Source organism: Chlamydotis macqueenii, chromosome 16 (assembly GCF_036417535.1).
Source record: "Chlamydotis macqueenii isolate bChlMac1 chromosome 16, bChlMac1.mat, whole genome shotgun sequence".
NCBI lineage: Eukaryota > Metazoa > Chordata > Aves > Otidiformes > Otididae > Chlamydotis > Chlamydotis macqueenii.
Window position 1 is genome coordinate 455,462 of NC_141571.1, and position 26,289 is coordinate 481,750.

Below are 26,289 nucleotides of genomic sequence, written 5' to 3' on the forward strand. Positions count from 1 at the left end.
AACGGCTCGAGGTTTGAGATAAGGACAGGGAGAAATCCGTAAAGTTACCATCACGGGCAAAACAGACTCGACTTGGGAAAAACTATTCATTTATTACTACAAACAGCAAGATAATGAGACAGAGAACAAGATAACCATCCTCCACCCCTCCCTCTTCCCAAGCTTCACATTATCTCTACCACCTCCCCCCCCCCCGCGAGCGGCACAAGGGGGGAAGAGGGAATGGGGGTTGCGGTCAGTTCATCATACGTTGTTTTACGCCGCTGCTTCATGGTCGGGGGAAGAACTCCTCACATTCCTCCCCTGCTCCAGTGTGGGGTCCCTCCCACGGGCCCCAGTCCTTCGTGGAACTGCTCCGGCGTGGGTCATCTCTTCCACGGGTGCAGTCTCTCCAGAACAGCTGTCCCAGCGGGCCCTCCATGGGCCACAGCTGCCTTCAGGCATCCACCTCCCCCAGTACGGGATCCTTCACGGGCTCCAAGTGGATCTCTGCCCCTCCGTGGACCTCCATGGGCTGCAGGGGGACAACCTGCTCCACCATGGTCGTCACCACAGGCTGCAGGGGAATCTTGGCCAGGAGCCACATTACTCCTCCCCCTCCTTCTGAACTGACCTTGGCATCTGCAGCCGTTCCTCACAACAGGCTGGTAGATGTCTCTCAGGATCTTTTTTACATCTTATTCACTTCTCATCTCCTCTCCACTTCTTGCAGCCGGGCCGGGCTGAGTCGGGCCCAGTCGGCTGCCTGGTGAGAGGCCAGAGGGTGAGGCCTGCAAGGCCCATGAGGCCTGCGCCTCCCCCTCTGCGCCTCTGCCCCCGCTCAGCTTCTTCACATCTTCTCTTCTCTCTCTTTTTTTTCTGTTTTCCCCTTCTTAAATACGTTATCGCAGAGGCGTTATCAGGGAACATTCTGCTACCAATCGGCTCGGCCTTGGCCAGCAGTGGGTCCGCCCTAAGCCTGGCCAAGTCCACTGGACAAAGGGGAGCGACTTCTAGCAGTTTCCTACAGAAGCTGCCACCTTAGGCACCCCCTTACTAACAAAACCAGAACAATGTAGTATACTGGGACCTAATATATGTAATCTGACTCTAGTTTCTGTTTCGATGACTAGCCTGCCAGGGCTGCTGCTGAGCCTTTGGCAGTGGCCATGAGAGGGGGCAGCTGGCTCATCCCTCTGATTATTTTCACAGAAGGCTTGAGTGTTTCGGGTAGGAAGCTGCCCTAACCAGAATAGTGCAGTACTGTAGCCTCAGGAAGCATGTGTGAGAGACTTGCGCGCCAGGAGACAAGTGTGAAGTTAGGATGCACATTCCAAGAGTGAGGAGACCGAAGGCGTAGCTTCCCTGGACGGTTCTTAAGACCCGGTGAACTAGGACAAGTGCTGTCAGGTGCATGATGTGAACTGTGTAGAGAAAAATATATAACTGCTATACAGTTTTCAGGTGAAAATGTGTTTTGCCCATGTAGCAGTGGGCTAGCAGTTGAGTTTCAGGTAGGTTTGGGAGGGTTGAGCTGGAAAGGAACAAGCGGATGCTGTGTCTGTGTCCTGAAAGCTGTAGTCATTCTGTGCAGCGGCAGCAAGCTTGGTGTAGAAGCAGCGTCTTTAGTGTGTGAGGGAGTGCTGCTTTAGCATGAATGGAAAAGAAGGCACTTTTGCTGTATTTGAACAATCCATACAGAAAAAATGCATAGGCACGGGAAGGGGAGAAGCTAGGCAGTGCTGGAGAGGCAAGTACCTGGCATGGGCTGTGCTGAAGGCGAGGCAGGCATTGATGTGCCTTCAGACGCATTTCTGTTTCCATCTCTTCCCCTCTCAGTTTCCCCAGTAGGAGGAAAACAAGTTTATTCCCTTGTCCTAGCAAATGGCCCTTCCTAATTTCATTCTCAAAACGAGATTCCAATAAAACTCCTTGATTTTATAGGCCAGAGGGTGCATCACTCTACTAGAGCCCAGATTGTGAAGTCTGGAGAAACTTCTACCACGGATGGCAGATCCAGGTGTGTTTTTCATGGTCCAATCAAATCATGTAGGTTTTGCTGATGACTTAAATGTCAAAATCAGATTCTGAAGATGTCATCTGAATTTGAAGTAACTTACTGAAATGTGTGCTGGGGCTAGCTGTTTCTGGGAATGTGTTCCCTCTGATTGTCCAGACTCCCTCCCTATTTTACTTGTTTAATCTTAAGATTCTTGTAGGAGCAGACTCTCACATCAGGAGGCGGTTGCTAAGTCATCTGTCAGCCTTCATGTGAGTAGGTTCATCTTGGCATTCCTCAGCCTAAGAAATCTGACACAACCATTTTAATATTCCTACTGTTATTTGCACAAAATATCATCTCTTCTGATTACATGATCTACGTTGATCATCCTCCAGACTGTGGATCTTGTTCATGCTCAGTTTGATCCCTGCTGCTGCAGCACGCGCACTTCATCAGACTGCAGAAGTGTTTGTGGCTGATGCCTGGTCTGGTTTTCCCCAACGGCGCTGTTGAGCACCACAAGCTGTTACAGTTGTTTAGAAGAGTGTTTCATATCTTTGTACTAATCCTTCAGTATTTGCATAGCAACTCTCTTGTGAAGGGGAAAAACTACGTACAGCTCCTGTCTGGTTAATACCTGCCACAGCTAACCAAAAAAGGCCATGTTCAAATAGGCAGGTAGTTAAAAAAGAGAAGATAGCACTTTTTTGTCATACTAAAACATACATGCAGACAGCAAAACTGACAACCAAAAAAAAGCTGGAATTCATCATACTCTGCCTGCAGGGTATTTCTGCTTGTGGTGCATCTGTGCCATCGAGGTCTTTGGTCAGTAAAGGCTGAATGATGCCCCAGTCTTGTGGGTTGTTCTGGTTTTATTTAGTGAGGGGGGGCTGCGGTGGCAGCTTCTGTAAGAAGCTGCTGGAAGTTTCACCTTTGCTCACTGGACTCAGCCGAGCCTAGGGCAGACCCGCTGCTGGCCCGGGCAGAGCCAATTGGTAGCACAATGTTCCCTGATAACACCTCTGCGATAACGTATTTAAGAAGGGGAAAACAGGGAGGAAAAGAAAAAAGGAAGAGGAGACGTGAAGAAGCTGAGCAGGCGTTTGCATGGGCCCACCTCTCCAGCCTGTCCAGGTCCTTCTGGATGGCATCCCTCCCTTCCAGCGAGTCGACAGCACCACACAGCTTGGTGTCATCGTCGAACTTGCTGAGGGTGCACTCTATCCCACTGTCCGTGTCGCTGACAAAGATGTTGAACAGGGCCGGGCCCAACATGGACCCCCACTCATCACCGGTCTCCACATGGACATTGAGCCGTTGACCACCACTCTCTGAGTGCTGCCATCCAGCCAAATCCTTATCCACCGAGTGGTCCATCCATCAAACCCATGTCTCTCCAGTTTAGAGAGAAGGATGTCGTGCGGGACAGTGTCAAATGCCTTGCACAAGTCCAGGTAGATGATGTCAGTTGCTCGTCCCTTGTCCACCGATGCTGTTACCCCGTCACAGAAGGCCACCAAATTGGTCAGGCACGATCTGCCCTTGGTGAAGCCGTGTTGGCTGTCACCAGCCACCTCATGACTATGAAAGCATCCAACAACCTGGATCCAGGAAGGAGGCCCAAGAGCTGGTCAAGCAGTGTGGGTTAATGGAAAAATAAAGGAAGCAAAACCCTCTGGGCTGTGTCGGGGGCCCAGCAGTGGGCTCATCAGTCTGAGGGGTAAACCCTGACCAAAAAGACACCTGGGCTCAAGGCTGATGGCTGAGCAGGTGTGTAAAGCTCTGGGCCGCTGTGTGAAAGGAAATCAGAAAGAGGAGGTGGGTTTGCCAAGGCAGCCTTGTCAGACATTAAAATGCAGAGGAGATTCGAGCATGTCAGAGGCAGGAAGCCTGCAGATAAGGGGGGTCCTGCTGCACCAGCCTCTGTGTGCCAAGGAAAGGAAGGGAGGGATGTCAGTCGCCAGGTAGCGAAATTGCTTCTGCACCCGTTCTCACCGCAGAGGAAGCTTCAGGCGCTTCCCCAAGCCGTGCTTTGCTGATAAGGGGCTGTTGAAAGTGAAGGCTCAGGCCCGTTGCTGTGCTGAGGCGTGTCTGCTGCTTTTAAGGCCCCTCTAGCTCAGAAGCATAGCTTGGATCGGGGTTGGACACAAGTATTTGTGTTCTGCCTTTGCCCCAGGTGAGCTGGCCAAGCACCAGACCTGACCCGCGGCTGTCAGCTCGCCCCAGATTGGGGAAGGCTGGTGGCAGGGCCATGGGCAAAACCCCCCAGGCTGTGGTGGGTGGAAACCTGCCCTGTGGCTGCAGCTGGCACGTCACGATTTAGTCACAAACCTTGAACTGAGAACGAGATGCCCTTTAATTTTGACATATTGTAAATTATTACACTTTGTCCAGCAAGATCCTGTTTTATAGACCTTAAACCAGTACTGTCCAAGTGTTAGCAGGTTTAAAAATCAGCTACTTTGGATGCAGGAAGAGGCTGATCTCCCAGCTGCTGCTCTGCTGGTCCCAGTAAGCAGAGGGGTGAGTTATGGGTGGGTGTGAGCACCAGCCTCCACAGCTGCTGCTCGCAGGCCCCATCCAACACAGATGCCCCACCGCAGAAAAGTTTGTGCATGAGCTTGAGGGGTCTGATGGGTTGTGCTCTTCCACGGGCTGGGCCAGGCTTTGATGTGTTGAGCATTTGCATCCCCTTCCCCTGCCGCTGTGGGTCTGCGGGTGCAGCGGGGCCCCGTGGGGCGGGCAGGGCTCCTTCATGTGGCCTCTGCCTCCTCCTCCGGTAGGTGCTGGCTGATGCTTGAGGTGCTCGAACACCACATCCCAAAGTGCTCAGCTTTGAGGAGAGGCCCTTGGGCAGCCCCCTCCTCCAGCATCACTGCCTGCCTGTCCCCACCTTGGGCTCCGCAGTCCCGTGTCCAGGCCGACAGCCCCCGTGTGCCCGGCTCCTGCAGCATCAATGGGCGATCGTGGCTGAAACCAGGCGAACGCTGTAACCAGGGCTGGGTGTCCGCTGTGGGGCTGTGGCCAAGTGGGGCCCTGCCTTCAGCTGCTCTTCGCCCCCTTCCTTGTGGGGCCCTGCTCAGGGACGGCCGTCTCAGTCAGGAGGAGGTAGGAGCTGATGGCTTCCCGCAGGCCCAGGCTGATGGGAGAGTCCTCCTCCGGTTGAGACGTGGCCGCCGAGACCAGGAGGGAGCTGCATGAGGTGGGGGCAGAGTGCTCAGTGCAGCCCCCAGCCTCCTGCATGTCTGGCAGGAGCGGTGAGGGGAGCCCCAGCCCCTTCCCCTACCTGTCAATCGTGTCCCAGTTGAGCGTGGGCTTCTTCACAACAGCGGGCATGGCGGGGACGGGGGCTGCCCTCGCCCCTTCCATGGAACAGGGCTCCCCGAGGGGGCAGCACAGCCCCTCCCCATACTCTGGGCAGGGAGCCGGCAGCATCAGCAGGGTGCCCCCAACCTGCACCCCAACCCCCGGGGCCCTGGCCACCACCTTTTTCCCCTCTACCTCTGCAGGGCACAGCGCAGCTCCCCACCCCACCCCGGACTGGGGGTGCTGGGGACTAGCAGGTTGTTACCAGAGTAGTGGTCCACCAGGTCGTGCAGGCTGGGGAAGGTGAGCCGGGGTGAGATGTAGAGCCAGCCGTTCTCCAGGCGCTGGATGCGGTAGTGTGTCACCGAGTCCCAGGAGGCACGCTCGCCTCGGCGCACCGACAGCGAGTAGCAGCCTGCTGGGGCACAGCGCAAGGGGCAGCCGCCCCCTCAGCCCTGCTGCCCTCTGCGCTCCTGCACTGGGGGCTTTATCACCCCACAGGGTGGATGGCAGCACCCTTCTCCCCATGGGGCTGTGTGGCTGCAAGCATCCCTCTGCCAGCCCCATGCCATGAGCACCTCCAAAATGGGAACATGGTGGAGCTGGGACACAAATGACCTTGGGCAGCTGTCTACCATGTGTCCTCAGCATCGCGGGCTGTGGCTCTGTGCCCATCTCTGCTCTTGGGGGCTGTGCAGGGATGGGACAGCCCCAGCCCCACAGTCGCCTCGGTGCCCAGGCAGCTTAACAAAACAGCTGCAGGAAGCCTGATGGTGCTGATGGTGGGTTGGTTGGTTTGTTTGTTTTTTTCCTTTTGCAGCCCAATGGCAGAGGCAGAGGCTCAGCAGGGAGCAGTGGCACTGGGAAACCACCACGTGGGGCAGGCCGATGCCACCAGGTGCAAGCGATGAAGGCTAGCCCCACTCGTGCCCTCAGCACCCCAGTAGGGACGACTGGGAGGGGGTGCCGGCGCCAGGGTCTGCGAGCTCTCACCTTGCCTGGTCTGGCTCTCTCGTATTAGGAAGGACCCGCTGCGGTTGCCTGGTCGGAGCAGCAGCTCCTCCGCCTTCTGCCGGCTGATGCCCTCGTACAGCCACCTGCACAGGCAGTGGGAGCTCGCAGAGCCTCTCCTGGCTGCACAGGGACACCCAGCACCCCAGGGCCCATCCCCTCCCAGCCGGGGCGGAGGGGACAGCTTGGGGTGCAGCAGCACATGTCGTGGGGACACCTGGCATGCCAGGCAAGCCCCAGCACTGCTCCATGGCCCAGGGAGAGAAACGTGGTGCGGTGGCTGGGATTTGGCCCTGGGGTTGGTCAGGCTCTCTGCAGTGGGGCCGTGTTTGCTGGAGCCCACCCTGGGACAGACCCTTCCCAGCATTTACCTGTGCCTGACCTTGGCCACACAGCTGCTGGGGACATGGCACTCCTTGCCAGACACCTCGGATGCTACAAGCCACCACTCCCCGTCCCTGCGAGGAAGGGAGATGAGCCCTCCTGAGGGGCTGAGGCTGTTGGGCAAAGGGAGGGGTCCCCCAGGACAGGTGCCACCATCATCGTGCCACGGGCTGCACACTGGCTGGGAGTGCCTGCCCAGTTGCACGGGACTTACTCAGAGAGGACACGGAGCTGCTCCCCCATCCTCAGGACAGCAGCCGCCCCTGTGCCGGAGGGGAAGTCGCAGAGGGCCAGAGCCAGGAAGCTGCTGGGGGCTGCGGGGAAGGTGAGGGGGCTCAGAGCTCCCCTGGCATCGCCCAGCCCCAGCTGGGGCAGGAGGACCGTGCGCACTGGGTGATGCTGGCCGAGCTGGCAGCTGCCAGGAAGTTACCTGACTGCGTGGGCAGCGGGGGCTGCATGGTGTCAGCAACCGCTGGCGGGACACTGAGTGGCTTCTCCTGGCTGGGCAGGCTCCCCATCCCTGGGGGTCAGCAGGCGCCCCTGGCCCCTGGCCTCGGCTGCTGCTGGCTGGGAGGGAAGGAGAGGCTCAGGTCTGGTGCCAGCAGCACCATGGGCGCTGGGCAGAGGGGTCAGCCCTGTGCGGAGCCATGAGTCTTGTGGCACAGCCATGTCAGGATGCAGGCCTGTGGGCCAGTCACCCACCCTGTGCACCAGGGCAGGGCCCTGCCGTGGAGGGATGCTGGCATGGTGACTACTGAGACCAGCAGGGCTCAGGGCTGGGGTGGAGGCTGGCAGGCAGCTCCCCGGGAGCCCTTCGAGGAAACCCCTCTCCCCAGGAGGCGCCTGGGGACCTGCAGCAGGAGCGGGGTGAGCTGCCCCGCCTCCCCCCCCCGCCCCCCCCCCCCCCCCCCATCCACATCCCCATGGGGGGCAGCAACTGGCCATGCTCACCCTCTGGGTACTGTCATTCCACCCCAGCCCAGTGTCCCCCAGTGTGTGGGCCATCCTTTCCCAACACCCTGCCCTTACCCCCAAGCTAAGCCCCACGGTGAACCCCACTTACCTGCTTCTTGCCACTGTCACCATGGTGAGGGAGCTGTCAGGGCCAGGCAGGCATCGGCCAGGCTCTTCCCTGCAGGGTGCTGCAGCGCGGTGAGGCCCTGGGGCACCCAGGTTGCAGGGGGTCCCACTGGTGCCGTGGGTCTCCCTCGTGCAGGGCACCTGCGTCCCTGCAGGACCCACTTGGTTCACCCTCCTTTCTGCTCTGGGGCTGGGTGTTCCCAGGTGCCAGAGCCAGGGCTGCTCCCGCCAGTGCTGCCGGCAAGGGGTGCGAGGTGCCGGGGCTGCGGGCTGCCGCTGTTTCCTGTGACGTGTGTGCACATTCAAACATGTTGTTTTGTTTTGTTTTTTTCTCTTCCCTCTTTTTTCTTGCTTTTCACTCAGCCCACAGATTGCTCAGGGAGCCCCTTGGTATGGCCACAAGGCCTAAGAAAAAAAAAAAAAAACCCTGAGGGTACTGCACGGCATTTGGGGAGGGTTAAATGGGAGGGATGGGCGGCATAGGAGAGCGGGTACAGAGCCAACCCCAGGACTTGGCTGGGCAAGTGCAGTCCCCAGCGCCCCAGGGTGACTCCCCAGCACCCTTGGGATGGTGCACGGCCACGTACGGGTGCCTCCTTGGCACATGGCTGCTCCGCACTCAGCACTGCCAAACCCAGTGCCGGGCTGGGTTATGTGTGGGAGCAGCCACAGCTTCATTCCTGTCCCATCTCCAGGCCCATCCCAGGCCCTACACCCCCATCCTCATCCCAATCCCCAGTCAAGTGCCGGCAGCTGCCACCCCGCTGTGAGCCAGCCCGCTGACCAGTTCCCAAAACACAGGTGATGTCACTTGTCAAAGCAAAAGCTGCTCGGCCCATCCTGGGCTCGGCCCGGCTGCGCTGCAGCTCAGGGCCGCCTGTACGGCACGGCCCCCCCCATGCTCCACTGTGTCCCCGCTGCAGGGGATGCTGAGCGGCCTCTGCCCTGGCCATGCTGCTGTGGCTGAATGTCCTGCTGCTGTTTATGCTGGCCTTGAAAGTTTCTGGTCAATCATAAACTACAGTGATGGTGTGAAACATGCACAGAAAAGCGCTTTGACAAAAGCAGCCACCCACCAGAGGTGGTAAATCCCAGGCTGGGGTCAGCAGAGTGAAGCTGTCTTCTTGCGAGGGTTCCTGGGTCCCAGCACAAGAGGCACTGTGGTTGCGCAGCTGCCAGGCAGAAACCTGAGCCTGTGGCTCTGAGAAGTGGTGGGTTGGTGTTTGTAGTTTTTTTTCTCCCCCCGCACCCCCACACTGCTGAGAAAAAACAGATGGATGCTTTTATTGACAGCAAGCGTTGGGCTGGGAGTGCCTCTCAGTGAACTTGTCCTAAGGTTTCGAGCAATGGGAAGTTCAGTCCTAAGGGTGTGGGAGAGTGGGAAAGCTCCGACTCCATCTGCTTGTCCACCCCCAGCTAGGCCCCCTCCCTGGGCCTGCCCATCCTGCCGGCAGAAGGGGGTCTAGGAAACACGCCGGTATTCACAGGGACTGACTCTGACCCCAGCGCTGCCTCTCGAGCTGTGGAAATGCGCAGCCGTGACCCTCAGCCCACGTGCATCGGATCAGGATCAGTGCCAGCGCGGTTTGGGATCGCAGCCCATGGAAACCTGTCCCGAGCCCAAGCCCTGCTTGTGGATTTGGTTGGCATTGCTCTTGCCACCTAAAGAAACATTTTGTCCTTTATAAACTAATTTTTCATCTTGGTTGGTGTTTTTTTTTTTTTTTCATTTTTAGCAGGAGAAGTACTTGCTTATGTGAAAACAAGTTTACTTTTCCCAGTTATACATGACAACCCTCACTACATATCTTGCCTCACTTATGCCTATGAACCCCCATGGCAACAAACCTCTCCTCTTCATCAGTCCCCGTTCCACGGTGGTAAAAAAAAAATCTCACCTATTTACTCTTCCAGGTTCCTTGCCCATAGGCAAGGCTGCAGCTCTGAGCTCTCCTGCTCCACATGCTCACAAGCAGAACTCTGCCAGTTCGCACCAACCCCTGCTGGGCTGTGATTTCCTCTAACTAATTTCATTGGCATTTTAATATTGTGTTTGCCTTTCTCTCAGTCTGTTGCTGTATTTTCATAAGGGAAGTCGAGGAAGACTCATTTCTCAGGGTAGATAAGTGGCAATAAATCACATTGCTGCACGTACATCAGCTCTTCTCTTGCGTACGTTGCTTTGCACCCAGCGCTTGCATTGAACAGTGCTGATCTTCCCATGGCTCTGGTGGCCTGGTCTCTTTGATAGTCTCCTGTCTCCTACAGACTCAAACTGGTATTTTTGTTCTTTGTCACTTCACTACTCGCTCATTAACACTACTGGCTAATTTTTCCCATTTCTCACCATTCAGTTTGCAATTCATGAAAACACTTTGCCTCACTTCCTGCAATGACCTCTATCCTGAAGCTTGAGGTGCACATGACAGCAAGAGGCGCACCAGCCTGTGACCAACAGTTTAACCCCTCTTCAGCCCCAACCAGCTTTCTGCGAAAGTAAGGTGACAGACACCTGAAACCTGAGAGCAAAAGATGGATCTGAAAAGCAGAAGATGAAGAAACAGTTGTGTTCAAATGACCGGCTGCTGCACCTGCGGCGCAGCAGGCAAATGGGCCAACAGACCTCATGCTGCCCTCCAGACTGTCCTCTGCCTTCTCGTGTCACAGCTGCCCTGCCACAGGGCTTACCAGTTAACCTTCTGCTGTGCCTGTCAAACCCTCTGCGGCAGAGAACAGCTCACCAGCGAAGAGGGCTCCTAGTGCTCACCTCTGTGCGGAGGCAATTCTTGGCGGGGTGCCTCTCATTTCACCTCCCCTCTGACAAAGCTCTCCAGAGCTGGCAGACAGCTTCTTCCAGGGAACGCGGGGGCACGTGGCCACAGTGCTCTGGCATGGCCAAGAGGATGCCGCTCGCAAGAAGTGGCCAGTGCTGCCCCTTCCACCGGAACGAGTCTGCCTCGCATGGCAGGCGACACCAAATCCAGCAGGGTTGGCAGGTCGTGCCAGGACAAACACCACGAGCACACAGGGTAACAACGAAACTCAGTTACAGCTTTATTTAATTACAGGTACAAAGTCCCCCTCAGGCAGAGCCTCCCGGTCCCATTCCCTACCTGAAATGGAGCAGAACATGAGTGTTACCCTCGCAGGAGCTGGCTCCCAGTGAGTCAGGACTGCTCAGCAGTTAAGAAAGGATGTTTTTCTCATCTCTCAAGACCTGCAGTAGCCTGATCACTCATCCCTTTTCTCCCATTAACAGCTAGACCCTGGCACGCAGCAGGCATTTGTCTCCCACCCGCTGTGACCCAGCCAGACGTAGAAAGGCAGCAGAATTGAGAATTGTGAATTCCGCCAAGACAGTAAATAGTACCTGCAGAGAGGCATTCGCTGCTCACACGTCTGACCTGACTCACAGGTCTGCTGGCAGCCTCTCTCAGGTATTTCCTGGCTTCAGTTAACACCCGGCGCAGACACCCTGCTGCGGCTGGCAGCAGAGGGGAGCAGACCTGGCAGTGCAGGAGATCTCGGGATCTCCACCTGGCAAGCGGCACCGCTGGCTGTTTCACAACCTACTTGATGTTAAAGATTCACCTGTGCCAGGGTAGAATAGCGGGGACTGGGTGTTAACTGCATCTGGCCCTTCTGCAGGAGAGGCAGAGGCGGCCTGGAGGCCAGGGCTGCTGTAGTTTCATCCCTTGTACCCGGTTCATAGTGCACGTCAGTTAGCGTAAGCTTACTTGTTAATTGTTTTGCCCTTTCAGGAGGCTCAGGTAAGAAATCACTCTGCTCCTTCTTAACACATACACACACTGAGATGAGACCAAGACAGTATTTCCGACCATTTGTTTTCCCCACGGCTGCCTGGCACGCCAAGAGTTTTGGGAACAGAAAGACCTTCCGGTGGGTTCTGCACTCCAGGCACAGCTCTGACGAAGAGCATCGCCCGCTCCATGCCTGGAGTCTCACGTCACAGTCTTGCTTTCCCACAGCCTGCAGATGCCACACCAACTGCACCACAAGGGTCCTTTAGCAGAAGCACAACTAGAAAGCAATTCTAAACCTCACAAAGCCACAGAAATTATATATAAATGAAGAGGGGAGACAACGGCTGTCATCTGGACTGATACACAGCACAGACAGGAGATGGTATCAGCATGTACAGTAACGTGACTTACTAAGACTGCGGAATGTTAACAAGTTTTAAGGAGGCTCTGATGTCAAGGGCATACAGAAAGGACCAAAGAAATGCCAAGTACAGACTACCAAGGAGGTGGCAGCTCAGATGGGCATGCACAAGTTAGAGAGAACAGTTAATGCCTTGTTGGATGAAATGCTGGATTCTGAGTGGGTTGAGTGGAGGCAAGTGGAGTTGTCTGAATCCAGAAGAGGGCTCCTGCCTAACAGGATACTTCCATGGTTTGAGGTGCATCCTGGAGGTCAACTCCTTCTGGGGTTCCAGCACTTCCTTCAGCATGGTTGCTGGTATGAGACCGGCTGCGGACGCTCTCCCCAGAGCCCACACTAGAGGAGGAGTGAGTACGGGAGCGCATCAGCCTGGTCATACTAGCTGCTGGCACTGCAAGAAAGAACAAGCGTGGCACTTAGAAAAGGAGGAAGTTCCTAGAGCAAGTATCACAGTCACTGGGTTAGCACAAAAAGAGCTATACCCTCAGGAAGAAAACTCACTCTTTGCTGCCAGAATTAAGTCTTTGCACGTCTAAAGCAAGATGTTTAAGGCCCAGTTTCAAAAGGTCCAAGGTGAGCAAATGTCAGAAGTGTAACCCATCATCTGTAAGCGCAGTCATGTGGGTGTCTGTGCAAAGCAAGGCAGCTGCTGTGCAGACGACCTTTTGAAAGTCAGTCTCGTCACTTCAGAAAACCACAGAGCTGAAGTCATGCAACAGTCAACAAAATACAAATGAAAGGTGAAAAACCATAGCATACACGTGGTACAATGGGTCAGCCTGGCTCACAGCAGGCCAGCAGGACATGCCAAGGCAGAGCAATGCACCCGAATCATTCAACTCAGCACGCAGAGCGGGGCCGAGGAGGATGCAGAGTCGCAGGTACCTTCAGTGCTTAGGTGGCTGAGCTGCACATAAGGGACTGGAAACACCATGAGACAAGGCAAGGGACGAATACAGGAAAGAGCCAATTAGTTGCAGTGTGTGACCAGCAGCTACGCTGCTCCTGGGATCCCCAGCCTTCCACTCCCAGCTCACACATTGAGCTGAGAGCTCCCAGTATTTATGAAAAGAGCTGTTAATGAGCATCTTGGGGACATGCCAAGCTGGCTCAAAAATCCACCAGGGCCAGATCTCTTAAATGCCTTTGCTGGAAATTGCACCGTTCCTGGTGACCCTAGCCCCCCACCGTACATACCACAACTGGGAAACGGAGATGTCGTTTTCCTATGGTAGAAAAACTGGGGCATGCTCTGCAACTCCAGATACTGAACAGAAACCCACGTCTTTGCTTGAGTTGACAGCATCAGATTTCTACTACAGCCTCCTGCAAGGCACAACCTTCCACCTGCAGTGTCGGCACAGACAGGTCCAACTGTTCGAGTCAATGCGCAGGCAGAACCAGAACAGCCGCTGAGGAACAGGCCTGCCTTCCTCTAGAAATGACAAGCTGCTGATTTGCTTCTCTTGATCTCCCTGAGAGAGGTGGCCTTGCTGGCCAAGCCCAGCAGTGCCAACGCAGTCTTGCCCACCAAAGCTGGGAAAACCATTTTGGGACTAGCTACTAATTCTGGAAGTAGAAAATCATCCCCTGTCCTTCCTGAGTGCCATGCACCCTATTTGCAAGAGATGTGACCCCAAAGTGCTGCTGCAGTCAGCAGCAGTGTCAGAAGGGTAATTTGCCGTCACCCCTGCTGACAGCACCTGCTGACTTTGCAAACACCAGGAATATAAAGAGACACGAATGCTGAAATGCTCTCAGGCTGTGAGGCTGGCACCCTCCTCTGCAGGACCAGGCTCTTCTGGCCTTGGAGAACAGGATTGTCCTACTACGATCACGCCAACTACACACAGCTCTAAGGAAAAGGACAGCTGCTACTGAGCCCTGACGCCCATGTGTTGGTGAAGAACTTCTGGCCATGTAGAGACTATTGTCAGTGTCACAGCTGCCACACTGGCTGTACTGGTGGTTAACCAGTCATGTGAACCAACCCCTCCCATAATTCCAGCTTTTGAAGTTCATCATCCACAGAAGCAAACTCCTAGCCCTGGCCCCTGGCAGGCAAGACAGAGCTGCGTCAAGGTGCCTGCAGTGGAGAGGGCATTGCGTTAGTGCTCGGAGAAGCCCTTCTCCTGAAGTCCCCCAGCCTCTGGAGTACCGAGGGCAGGGGAGCTGAACAGCTGCCAGCGCCCAGGACACGTCTTCTGCCTCCAAGCACAAGGAGGAAGCCACAGGGGAGGGCGTGCACTGGATCAAACACAGCTCCCTCCGGGCTCGCTGGGTGTCTCAGAAGGCACCCAGCTCTCTGTTCTGCCATTAGAGGGTTTCATCCTGAGGTACCACTTACCCCTGGCCAGAGTCTGAAAGAAACAGGTATGTCTGAGGAGAGAGGAAAGAGCTCTCATGTACCCATTGCAACCACGAGGCTGTACTGCTAACTCCTTCCCCTCCGGAGAAGGTATGTGCAGGAGATTTCAGCAGGTTTACCATTCTTGGGAACACGCTCTTCTGGACTGGCACAAAGACAGACCTATAAGGTTTTACCAACACCAGCAACCAAAAAGGGGTCACCACTCCAGCTGCAGTGCAGATTAAACACAGGTCAGGGAACAACACTGGTTTGCTAAGGCTCGTTAGCACACTAGCTGATTTTCCAGCGTGGATGGCTCTCTTTGCAACCACACTAACTCACAGGTGGGGACACAGATGCCAACGGGCTCAGACGGACCAGAAAAGCTGACCTCCCTTCACAACGACCCTGCTTCAAAAGACAAAATTCTGTTTGCCACTTACTGTAGCCCATTCCCTGCACAAAGTACTTGAAGGCTTCAGTCAGCTTGCCGGGCTGTGGGAACAGAAAGTGCGGCTTTAGTGTGAGCAGAGCAAGAGGCTCTGTCCCACCCAAACGCTGTGGGACAGTCAGAGGCGATTCTCACCTGAACCACCTGGGGCAGGCCCCCGCAGTCGGCCATCTGCAATGGGAAACAAAAGGGAGGTTGAACCATCCTGCCCACCCTGGGAGGACAACCCCTGGGCCATGCCAGCACCACCCACCCCACCGGGGCTGCGCTGCTGCACCAGGCACACTTCTACCATCTTGCCTCTAAAGTCGAAGCAAGGCCTGGTGACACATCTTCTGGGAGTCTTTTGCTGACGGAATCCAGCATCTCGGAGGCCACATTACCAAGTGAGCTCAGGCCACTCTCTAGAAGCCCAGGAGTAACCCTCCACCGTCCTGGCTCCTCCTGCCACTCTTCCCAAAGCTGTCCCTTCACACTTCTATACAGCAGCTGTCTGGCACGCTGTTGAGCCATAGTTGGGATGGGAAGGACTGGTGTAAAGCTAGAAAAAGTGATGTTGCTGGCAGAGAGCAGGGTGGAGGCAGGGCACCTCTGCTAACTCTCAGCAGGTCTTCCCCATTGGTTGCAGATACCAGTGAGCAGCCATAAAGCAGGGATTCAGGGACCCCCTGACAAATTCTTCTCTCCTAAGTCTGGCTCCATTCAGGAGAAAATACAGCCCTGAATGACTGTCCACAAAGTTCTTAAAGCTAAATGTACAGAAGGCGAAAACTTAAGTGGAGCTGGCCTCAGCAAAAATAATGATAGAATCATAGAATGGTTTGGGTTGGAAGGGACCTTCAAAGGTCACCCAGTCCAACCCCCCTGCAAGGAGCAGAGACATCTCCAACCAGATCAGGTTGCTCAGAGCCCCGGCCAACCTGGCCTTGAACACTTCCAGGGATGGGGCATCCACCACCTTTCTGGGAAACCTGGGCCAGTGCCTCACCGCCCTCACAGTAAAGAATTTCTTCCTAATATCTAATCTAAACCTACCCTCTTCCAGTTTGAAGCTATCACCCCTTGTCCTATCACTCCATGCCTCTGTCAAATGTCCCTCTCCAGCTTACTTGTAGCCCCCTTTAGGCACTGGAAGGCCGCTATAAGGTCTCCCCAGAACCTCCTCTTCTCCAGGCTGAATAGCCCCAGCTCTCTCAGCCTGGCCTCACAGCAGAGGTGCTCCAGCCCTCCGGTCATCTTCATGGCCTCCTCTGGACCCTCTCCAACTGGTCCATGTCCTTCTGACGTTGGGGTCTCCAGAGCTGGACACAGTACTGCAGGTGAGGTCTCACCAGAGTGGAGTAGCGGGTCAGAATCCCCTCCCTCGACCTGCTGGCCACGCTTCAGCCCATGCAGACTGGAATGATTCTGCAGTGGCACTCACCTTCAGAAGGGTCGTTTTGGTTGGGTCGAGACGTGAATTGCATTCAACCTAAAATAAAAGGAGGAAAGAGGGACATGGTATCACACAGAAAACTTGAAGAGTCAGATGTAAAATGGAAGGCAGCTGCACCAGAGGCAGTGGCTGTCTTCAGCAACGGGAGCTTCTCTGGGGCCAAGAAGGACTGAGCAAGAAAGCAGAGAGCATGCAGGAAGAGAACCATGAATGAAAGACGCAGAGAGGAAACGCGGGTGTTCCCATCCAAGGGGACCTTGTGGTGACAGAATGTCACTGTTCTGAGAGATGGGGCTGTGGCTTCAAAGGAAATCATCCCCTGGTTTGGAGATGCACCATGAAACCCCGGAGCACCTTCTAGGCTCTGACTGGGCAGGGAGGAAAGGAGACGTCTGTGCAGTGCAGTGCGGAGGGAGATCACTCAATCTCCTGGCCAGACAAGGAGCCACAGTCACCCGTTCTCTATAAGGATGCTGCAAAAAGAGAATAGGTGGAGTCCTATAGAAAAAGTAGCCCCAGCAGGGGAGATTATTATGAGCTGGGAACCTGGGCAACCAGACAGGCAAAACAAGATCTAAAAGACTCTATCCCATACCCTAGCTGTGGCTGGGAAGCAATGAGAATCCTCAGGAATATTATCCTAGCAAAGTCAAAACTTGAAGAATGTCTCAGACTTCCCGACCAAACAGACTGATGAAAAGGCAACAGGCCATGACCATGAAAAGCCCTGCAGCAGTTCCCCATGCACAGCTCTTAGCTCCAAGCTACTGCTTTAGGAGACTCCTACACTCTTCCACAGTTTCTTAAGACTTCTTTTGTTCACAAAGCCCTGGTCTCCCCACGATCTCCAGCTGAAGAGGAGGAGCAACATTCACCGCAATCATGCTGCACTGTGTCCTGTTTATAACTGTGCTGGGAGGGAAGTGGTTTATAGGTGTCCACAGAGAACAACAGGAAGGAGATGCTTCTAAGTCTTGCCTTCCCTACTACACGGTGCTTTTGCAGAGCTCTGTATGATCCCCCACCACAGGAACTGGAGTCACATTGCTTATTTTTAAACCCCAGGTAGCCTCAGTAGAACAGCAAGAGATCAGTAATTCATGACTTGAACTGAACTCCAGGCAGCAAGCTAGCAGAGCTGGGGAAAGATGCAAGCTCCTGGGAGGGGTTCTCTGCATCGCCTGTTGAGCAAGATTCTTGGGAACAAGGATTCTTACTCAGGTCCTTATTCAGATCACCTCAGAGCTGCCCTGCAGGGCCATTAAGCCTCCCGAGCCTCAGCTCTCCCACTAGTGGCTGACAGTTCTCAGTAGCTGGGGGACTGGACAAGAGCGTGGGACAAAGAGCCACTTTTGTGACCAGTTCTGGGCAAGGTGAAAGCACTGGAGGGTGAGGCAGGTTTGCTAAGTGATTTGTGGGGCTAATGTCATGAAAAGAAAGAGTTCACATATACGTACCACTGCTTCCACGGCAGGTGAGTTGTCACCAACCACTAGCAAGGCAGGGCACCTGGTCAAAACCCAGAACAGAGAGATGTTACTCACAGTGTAGCTAAGGGGTTTCTGAGAAGGCTGAGCTCTGTGAACCAACAGCCTCATGAAAAGTTAAACAATGCTCAGCAAAATCCCTACCTGCCACCACGTCGTGGCACTTTGTTGCACCAAAACGCCACCACCACCAAAGTACTGCCACTGCTGCACACATGTTAAAAGATGTGCCTAGGGCTTGGAGAAACACCACCCCAGGCTGCAAAAGGGAGCACGCTCTCTGAAATGAATGTCTGTTAGGAATTTAAGAATAACCACATCCAACAGAGCTTAATGCTTCTGAGGCTAGCTACTGCTCAGCACTGTATTTTGGTTTGGATTTTAGAAAGAAATACAAAAGATGTTGGGGAATAGATTGAAAAATGTCACAATCTCAAAGCCTCTGTTGGCAAATCTGGGTCTTCATGTCCATTTTTATATGCATTGTAATTCTAGAAGAACAATTAGCATTCAATGTGTAAAATATACAGGAGGTCACTGAGCAAGTGGCTGCAAATTTACACCATTCATTTACAGATCAAGGTTAGAAAGGGGTGGCTAGAGGCCCGACTGTTGTGTGTTGACTAGATGACAAAAGCTAGACTAGAGAGAGCGTGTGCCGCAGACCTCAGAGCCAGTGGAGTACCACCTCTAAGGAGACAAAGGATCTACATGCAAGTCTACTGGCACAGATACCCACACTTCCACAAGAAATATTTCAAGGGCCTGCAGACCCCTGTGAGTCACTTGAATGGACAGACGGTGCTCTGTGGCTTACCTGCCTGCATGACAGAGAGCAGCACGACTGGCTCTGCCTGGAGACTAAGCAGGGAAATCCACCTCTTTCAGGTTAGCCAAGACCTAGAGGGTTTGGCTGTGGATGCCTAAAACATCCCTGGGACTGGCAGGAGCAGAGGTCCATGCAATTTCCAAGGAGCGAAGAGCAGTGCCTGGACAGCAGGCGCTACCCTAGCCCAGGGAACCTGCCTCAGCACTGCAGTTTGCAATCTTCATGTGCTCTGTACATTGGAGATAATTTGTCCCTTTTGCTTTCTTGCTTGGAATCTGAAAATTTACTTACACTTCTCCTGCACTGATTATCACTAGTCCTCCAGTGTCTGTCCCTTCTTGGCTGTACCCTGCACAGACTATCCCCTCCCAGACGAAAGAGTTCCTGCCAAAGTGGGACAACACCACTGTATTCTCTGCATTCAGAACCCACTGCCATCTCTGGGAGAACTGTGCAGGTAATTTTTTTCAGCGAGGTGGGAGAAAGCAGTGAGTAGCAACAAACAACAATCTGCCTCCCAAATTTTTCATGCAAGATAACCAAACTAACAGCTCAGTAAGCACAGTGACTGCTGTGTGGATACACTTACTCCTCTGACCCTGCCTTCTGGAGAATCTCAGTGTGTTTTTAATGAAAGGGCTTCCGGACACTGCTCTGCCCCATTCTAGCTGACAGAGCCTCACAGCCTGGGACTGTCTGAACAGCCTTCCCAGTGCTTGGGCTTGTGGGGTTCTTGCTGAGAAGCAGCACCAGCTTTTCCGCTGAAGGGGCTGTGCAGTAAGTAACTGAGACAGCCTGACTCAGAGCAACTTACTTGAGTGTTTTTGCAGTATTTTCATTGATGCCAAGAACTGGTCTCTCAATTTCCAGGTCTCTACGACTGAAAGACAAAACAGAACAATTCTCCATCAAATCGGCAGAGGAAACTGGTTATAGTGGGAGCACAAAAAATCCAGCCAGAAGTGCTGGCTCCAGGACCCAGGCAACAGGTTATCACTCCCTGTGCCATGCTGTGAGCAGGAGCCTCAGCAGTCACCGTCAGAAAACATGACCCATGCTCTCATGGCAAACTTGCGCAAGATGACCTACTGAGGTGTGAAAGGGTCATACACGCATGAGGGCTGAGCTCGGCTCAGGATAACGGCTGAAGACTAGGCTGAGGATGGAGGTTCATATGATGTAATATCCAACAGACTAATACATATGGCAGCAAATCTACCAAGGAGGGAAGCTGCGGGAGCAATCTAGCAGGCAAAAAGCTATCCTGTACCTGTTGTATGAGGTGAGGAACAGCTGAAGGTTATCTTGGTTAATGTCCTGTGCGATATGAAGCCTGTATGTTTGGATCAAATCTAGATTTGCCTGCAGTTCCTCCTGTACAAAACCAGAAGAATTGAAAGACAGGGACATGGTCTCTTCACAAGTAAACAAACAATACTCATAAAAATACTTCAGCATTAAACTGCCTCCATGCAAATCGTTCCCCTGTGAAGAGCAACACAGAGGGCAGCAACTCCAGACTGCGTTAGTACCCAGGCTACATGAAGTGTTTCTGCGACATGACGGATGCGTGCCGTACTTTGTTAACGTGACTACACTTTTACAAATGGCAGTGCTGCAGGAGTACAAAGGTCTCTTGAGATGGGATAAGTTAGCTCCTGAGCCTCAGTAATGCTTACACAGATACAAATCACTCTGTTTTAGGAAGGTCTTCCGCTTATGCTTAATGCTAAAGAAGCAAAGCTTTATAGGGAAGCCCCAAGACTGAGACCAAAGGAAAATTTAAGCCCAACACCCAGTTCTATGGAGAAATTGCATTCCAGTGAGAGCTAGAGAGAGACAGAGAGAAAAGGGAATGCAAGGAAGCACTACATATAATGAAGGGGCCTGGAAGCGGGGAGAGAACAGCATGCACTCTAAGCAGGAGGAAGTTGTGCAACTCCTTCCGTGCTGATGTGTATTGCTGCAGGAGGGCTTCAGGTCTGGGACTGATCTGCTCCATGTCATACACAGTGTGCATGAGGCACAGACCCTTTCAGCTGCCCAGCAGCTGGTTGGGAGCCACCAAATCCCAAAGAGAAGTTATTGCTGTATCCAGTTTTCAGAAGGTGCTGGTTTGCCTCTGCTGAAACTGAAGGGGGAAGACAAAGAGCAGAACACAGCAGTTCAACATCTGCACACATACAATATCCCACTGTCAGCTCCCAGCTGCCCCGTGCTCTACTCACAGCCCAAATGCTTCCTCGCTGGCTACAGAGAACTAGCTGCCACTGGTTTCTGCAGACAGTTGCCACACAGACAGGAGTTCCAGCACTAGTGTGCGACACTACTTCTTAACACCTCTGGAGACAGTTAGGGCAAGCACGAGGACGTGCATGCCCCCTGCAGCATGCAAAACCCTGATGCGAGCTCGACACAGAGAAGAAAGTGCTATCTGTGGCAACCCTTATTTGACGGATCAGAGCTATTTCTGCACCATGTACAGCTCCATGTACAGTTGCAAAGACAACATTAACATCTGCTGGGTACTTACATGGCCAAAATGATGTGCCAAGACAATGTCCACTATGTTGCTTGTCCAGCCTGAAAACTGAAGAGTGACCATGAATGAGGAGGAGGGAGAGTAACTCGAAAATGCAGTTTCATTACAAATTTCAAGGTAGCTCCTCGGAGTAAAGAAAATAACAAAGAAACTATTCAAATTATATGAGAAACAAATGCCTGAAGCTTGGAATGGGCATGCAAAGCTCCAAATAAGTCTCTGAACACACAAAATACAGCTCTCCAGAAACCTGGAACTCTGAATAACTTCAAATGGCCACTCAGCCACTCATCTCCAAGCAGTTTATGAGGATTTCTCATTCACATATGATCACACCCACCCCTGCTCCTATGGTGGAGGCCATACTACACCCAGACTGAGAACGCAGCAGAGACAGAAATGAGATTGTACAATTTTTGACATAAACCGACAAATTCTTGTACTCTGTTCTTTTTCTTCTTACTCTACACACTGTTTATTAAGGACTGTGGACAGATGTGCAGGGGAAGGAGAATCTCACCTTGGATGCTGCCCAGTCAATCCAGCCCTTCGCACATGGATCAACATTAACAAGAACAAGTCCCTCCACCAGGTCAGGGTGGCTGAGCTGTGGGGAGAGAACACAGGCACACTCAGAAGGATGATTCGCCCCACACCTTGGTCTACAGCAGGCACAGCAGCTGGAAAGCTTCTTGTAAAATAGAAGACAGAGTAAAATGAAGATTAAGTGGGGAGCTCCTTCTGCATCGGGCAGCCAGTGGCCTTTTCAGAGCCTGGCCCAAAGCTGGCTCCCAGCCAGACCTTACTCAATTTGGTTGTTGGCACGAGGGACCGACTGCTCACACAGCACCTGCAGCCCGAGCAGGCCTCAGCAGTGTCTTCTGGTGACTCGTGCATCTAGTGCCACCGCAGGTTCTGCTCAGGCTCCCGTGTCTGACAGGGCTGTGAGCAGCTCTGATCTGCCACCTCCGCGCAGGACCTGGAGAAAGCCCTGTGCCCAGAGAGCACCTCCTCCCACTCCTCAAGGAACAGGCAGTCTTCTCCCAGGGGAGATGTGGCAAAATTGCAAGATTTGGCAAATGGCACCGGTGTTGGTGCGGAGGCCCCACAAGCACCTGCGGCCTAAGCAGAAGTCTGGGAAGCTCCGTTGCCCCCCAGCCCGCAGACACCCCATCCCCTGCTCCGGTCTGACATCCCCAGTGTCCTGCAGTTTACCTTGGGGGGTGTGTGTGGGGAGCATGGGTACAAAATACTTTGAGAACCACCTGCAAACACAAACCCAGCAATCTAACACAAGCGGAGCTCTATGCTCACTCCAAGGCTGAAATTTTATGGCAGCTCTTGTGCTCCGTTGTATAGACTAGCACTGGTTAAGCAGAAGGAAACAACTTCGTCCTCAGCAGGAAACTCCAATCCAGGTGGCATGGCAAGGCCTTTCCGGCATTTCACTGAGCTGACAATAAAGGCTTCTTTGCGTGATCTTCTCTTTAGCAAGACCAAACACTATACAAGGTAGAAAATGCAAGGAACGGAGCAGACACCATTGCCTCACGCTGCCCCAGGCTCAACCTTGACTAGAGGAAATGGGAAGCAGAGAACTTTTTGTAGGAGGGGCAGCTGCACGGTGAAGTGGCTTTAAAAAGCAACAATGGCAACTCTCTGCACTCAACAACTTGAAGCAAACTTTACTGAGAAACTCAGATTTCTGGTTTGGTTGGTTTTTTTTTTAACTCTACCTCTGAAAGACTCAGGCAAATTCCTGGGCTGCTAAACTATGTTCACTGATTTCATGTGCTTATAAACACTCCACTAGAGAGAAACGTAGAAGTAAGTACCAAGATAAAGCTAGCACACTCTTGTCAAAGGGTAAGGTACAAAATCCACACCCTTCCAGTGAAAAAGCACATTCTTCATCACTGTTGGTTCGCAGCACATCACCAAATCAATTGTTTGGTGCCACAAACACTGGAAACAGCACACAGTAATGCAGCCAGTCTTTGTGAAGACACGAGGCTGGATATTCCTAGCAGCCAGGATGGGCTCTGCTGACTCAAAGACATCACATTACCATCTTTCCATGTCTGGCATAGCTTCAGAGTAACCTTGGCTTCTCCAGTTGAACCATCTGGATGCAAGCAGCCCTCACATGGCTCCCTGCAGGCCTACTGTAATTACTGCTACTTTGCCCACGTCCCACAAACGGTCTGTTTGATCAGTGGAAGACCACAGCTCATATAAGACACAAGGAAATGAAGAGATACTTACTGCACATCTGCTGAGGATATAAGCGCCAGCTCCCAGTCCAATCCCAATGAAGCTTTTCAGGCTGAAATACAGGCATTTTGCAATCAGCAAGGCTAACTGAAGCTCAGAGCTGAAGCATCCCTACAGACGAAGCCTCTCCTCCCTCTGGTGTTCACTTAAGGTTCATTTTAAAAATGATCTGGCAATAATGTAGCAGCTATAAATTATCTAAAGTGGCACACAATGTTCCCAGCACAAGAATCAGACAGGGTTACACAGGTTAGGAGATGCTCAGGCCTCTTGGGACAACTCAGTGAGCACATCAGATGTTGCAACCAGAGGCAGAGGCAGGTGCTGGAATGGTTGTATCCAGCTGGCTCACCCCGTTTCCTTTCAGAGACTTACTTCAGGTGCGTCAGAACAGCAGGCAGCATTTCAGCCAGTTCATCCATACTGGGATACTGGTACCTGAAAACCAAGAGAGACTGAAATCAAAGCACCTCCAAATACAGCTCGACAGAGGTTACCTTCCAGTTCTACCCAAGGTAGGAGAGACAAAGAACATCTGACAGGTATGTGCATAGGTGATTATTTTCCAGCAACACTGTATATTCTAGCCAACTGAGCGGATTTCATCCCTCAGAGCAAGACCAACTAAGAGCTGTGGTTTTCTCGGGACTCAGACTTCTGTGGGAGGATGGACAGATGGAGCAAGGAACACCAGCTAGACGGCAGTGTGCTGGGCTCATGGTCAAGTCAGAAAGCTGGTACCAGCGCTCACCACTAGTGAGGGCTTTACCCATGCCTCGGTAACAGGACAGTTCCCTGAATGCCCCTTGGGAAGACTCCTAATTTCCCCAATTATTCTGCTCCTGAACGCTGCCTCCCACTACACTCAGCCCGGCAGTCCCAACTGGCTTAAACTGGGTGCTGCCTCAGTCCAGACTGCAGTCCAGACCACATCTGGAACAACAAGGGTCTCTGCAGGGCTCCTACCCAGATGGGAATGGGGGGGCTCCTTCCTGCTGGCCTGGTGCATCCACGTGGCACACGGCAAAATGCTGAGTGATCTCTTGCATGTCTTCAAAGTTAAAGAACGCGTTAAAACAGGATTTGTCTAGAACAACAACAAAAAAGAAATGAGTTGTTTGCTGAAGTTTTATTGCGATCCACCCTCCAAACACCATGGCATGCACCTGCATGAGCCCATCCCCTGTGCTGAGCCTGCGGGGCAGTGGATGGTGGGTGATGCATGCTGCTGTGCCCCCCTGACTGCAATGCAGCAGAGAGTCCCAGCAAAGTAACTGCCATAACTGGAGGGCAGGCAGACAAATGACACCCCAGCATGCATGCCCATGAAAACAGGGCCTGGCAGGGCTGAGGAGCACCTGTGTGAACATCACAGTGCATGCTGGGTGAGAAGACACGTGGAAGGAGCTACTGATCCCGTACAAATATTTACACTACTTCTGCAGCCTTGCAGAAGAGACTTGGTCACCTGTCCAGCATCCAGGGAACAGATGCCTTGTGGCAGCTCTATCACTCCACCACAGCAGTGCAACAAGTCAGCTAGAGCACTATTGTGTGATGGGGGGACCCATTTCCACCTTTCCACCTTGGCCCTACCTTTGCAATGGACATGGGCATGCCACATGCTCTCTCTCCTGCAGACCTTTAACTTTTTAACCTGGAATGACCTGTACCATCTCAGCTCCAGGCCAGTCCCACTGGTCCCCATACTCAAAAGCAAATACCACGAACAACCACTTTTTCAAGGTCCTGGCAATGGAAGGGCTTACGGTTGAGGCCAATGTCATGGTACGTGAGGATGACAGGTCTATTCCCCTTGGGTGTGCCCCGCATGGTGACATGGACCATTCCAAAAGCTGTCTCAATGTCATGTTCCTGCAGAGAGAGGAGAAAGAGCCTCAGCATTATGTCTGCTGCCTGTGCCACAGGAAACCCTCACTGAGGGCCAGCAGCAAAGGCCTCATCCACACTTTAGCACTGCTCTCCTATCCGCAGCTGGTGGCTCGGAACAGCTCTTCCCAATCTGCAACCCTGCCAAATCTCTCTCTCCAAGCACTGCCAAAAGCAGGTTGCTTTTGTACAGAAGTGTGAAGGCTTTGGGGCTCTGTCTTCCTGCGACCAAGATCTCATTTCAACGGCCTTTAGTGACGCTGCTGCACCACAGTGTCATGTGTCCATCTGTCTCTAGGGGCTCTTGGCATCACGAATGCAGCTCCATTCCCACAACCAAACCCTTGCTCCCCAGTTGGCATCCCTCTCCCTCCAACCCACCAGTCCACAGGCCTCTTCTTCAATGGGCCTCCAGCCCACACCCCTGGGATCGTCCTGTCCGTAGGCAAGCTGATGTGAGGGGACATAGTGATGTCCGAGAGGCTGGCAGCAGCCCCAGCCCCTAGGGACCATTCACGAGAGCATTTTGTAAACAGCGTTACAACATAGAGCAGGCCGATGGATGGGACACCAAAGAGACCCAAGCTCTGCAGATCAAGTCACTGGCTGCCTTGGAGGCTGTACCCATCCACAGAGGAGCGGGCAGCAAGCTTTCTTCTTCAACAGCATTAAAAATGAAAGATACAGGTACCTGCTCTCCTGGGCTGCCTGTTCACTGCAGACCCACCTTGGCCATTTGGCCAAGAGTCCAGCAGATCTTGACCACATTGCTGCATTGATGTTCACCGCAGCTTGGCCCACAAGCCCTGACCTGTCACCCCAGGGAAGGCTGAGGACTGTGCCTTAACCAAACACTTTTTTTCTTTGCTACCAGGTTTGGTAATGGTAAAACACCCTCAGGCTCCTCCAGCAGCTGGCACAGATACAGGAGGTTATGCTGGTTTCCAGCTGGGTGTCAGCGGCGCAGTTTCATGGCCTGTTTAATGATTATTTGCTAGCAAAACTATGTGCCTTTTCCCAAGCAAATTATTGAGGGCTTTTTGCACTGTGCCTCGCATAAGAGAGCAAGAGGACCACCAGG

General features: G+C 53.2%; 2 protein-coding genes across 4 annotated transcripts in view; both read right to left on the minus strand.

Moving 5' to 3' along the window:
- Positions 1-4,316: 4,316 nt before the first annotated feature.
- On the minus strand, positions 4,317-8,036 carry SLA2 (Src like adaptor 2). 2 transcript variants are annotated; one of them, XM_086760687.1, is made up of 8 exons: positions 7,749-8,036; positions 7,116-7,252; positions 6,900-6,999; positions 6,673-6,759; positions 6,284-6,387; positions 5,556-5,705; positions 5,271-5,397; positions 4,317-5,177 (listed from the first exon to the last, which is right to left on the minus strand). In XM_086760687.1, exons 2-8 carry the CDS (start codon positions 7,201-7,203, stop codon positions 5,027-5,029), a joined length of 807 nt encoding a protein of 268 aa, XP_086616813.1. In that variant the 5' UTR covers positions 7,204-7,252; positions 7,749-8,036; the 3' UTR covers positions 4,317-5,026. The 2 variants fall into 2 exon arrangements, with proteins under 2 accessions (XP_086616813.1, XP_086616812.1); XM_086760686.1 differs by lacking the exons at positions 7,116-7,252; positions 7,749-8,036 and having other exon boundaries at positions 6,284-6,759; positions 6,900-6,938.
- Positions 8,037-10,795: 2,759 nt separating this feature from the next.
- NDRG3 (NDRG family member 3) overlaps positions 10,796-26,289 on the minus strand; it is a 36,112-nt gene continuing 20,618 nt past the window's right edge. The window contains exons 3-16 of one of the 2 annotated variants that reach the window (XM_086760342.1): positions 25,088-25,193; positions 24,285-24,405; positions 23,694-23,756; positions 23,310-23,370; positions 21,565-21,651; positions 21,036-21,092; positions 19,773-19,876; positions 19,317-19,382; positions 17,644-17,695; positions 16,175-16,222; positions 14,887-14,922; positions 14,744-14,795; positions 12,836-12,871; positions 10,796-12,341 (exon numbers count right to left, since the gene is read on the minus strand). In XM_086760342.1, coding sequence (XP_086616468.1) covers positions 12,163-12,341; positions 12,836-12,871; positions 14,744-14,795; positions 14,887-14,922; positions 16,175-16,222; positions 17,644-17,695; positions 19,317-19,382; positions 19,773-19,876; positions 21,036-21,092; positions 21,565-21,651; positions 23,310-23,370; positions 23,694-23,756; positions 24,285-24,405; positions 25,088-25,193 — 1,068 coding nt within the window. In that variant the 3' untranslated portion in view covers positions 10,796-12,162. The remainder of the gene's footprint in view (positions 12,342-12,835; positions 12,872-14,743; positions 14,796-14,886; positions 14,923-16,174; positions 16,223-17,643; positions 17,696-19,316; positions 19,383-19,772; positions 19,877-21,035; positions 21,093-21,564; positions 21,652-23,309; positions 23,371-23,693; positions 23,757-24,284; positions 24,406-25,087; positions 25,194-26,289) is intronic. The other variant, XM_086760343.1, reaches the window with a different exon arrangement.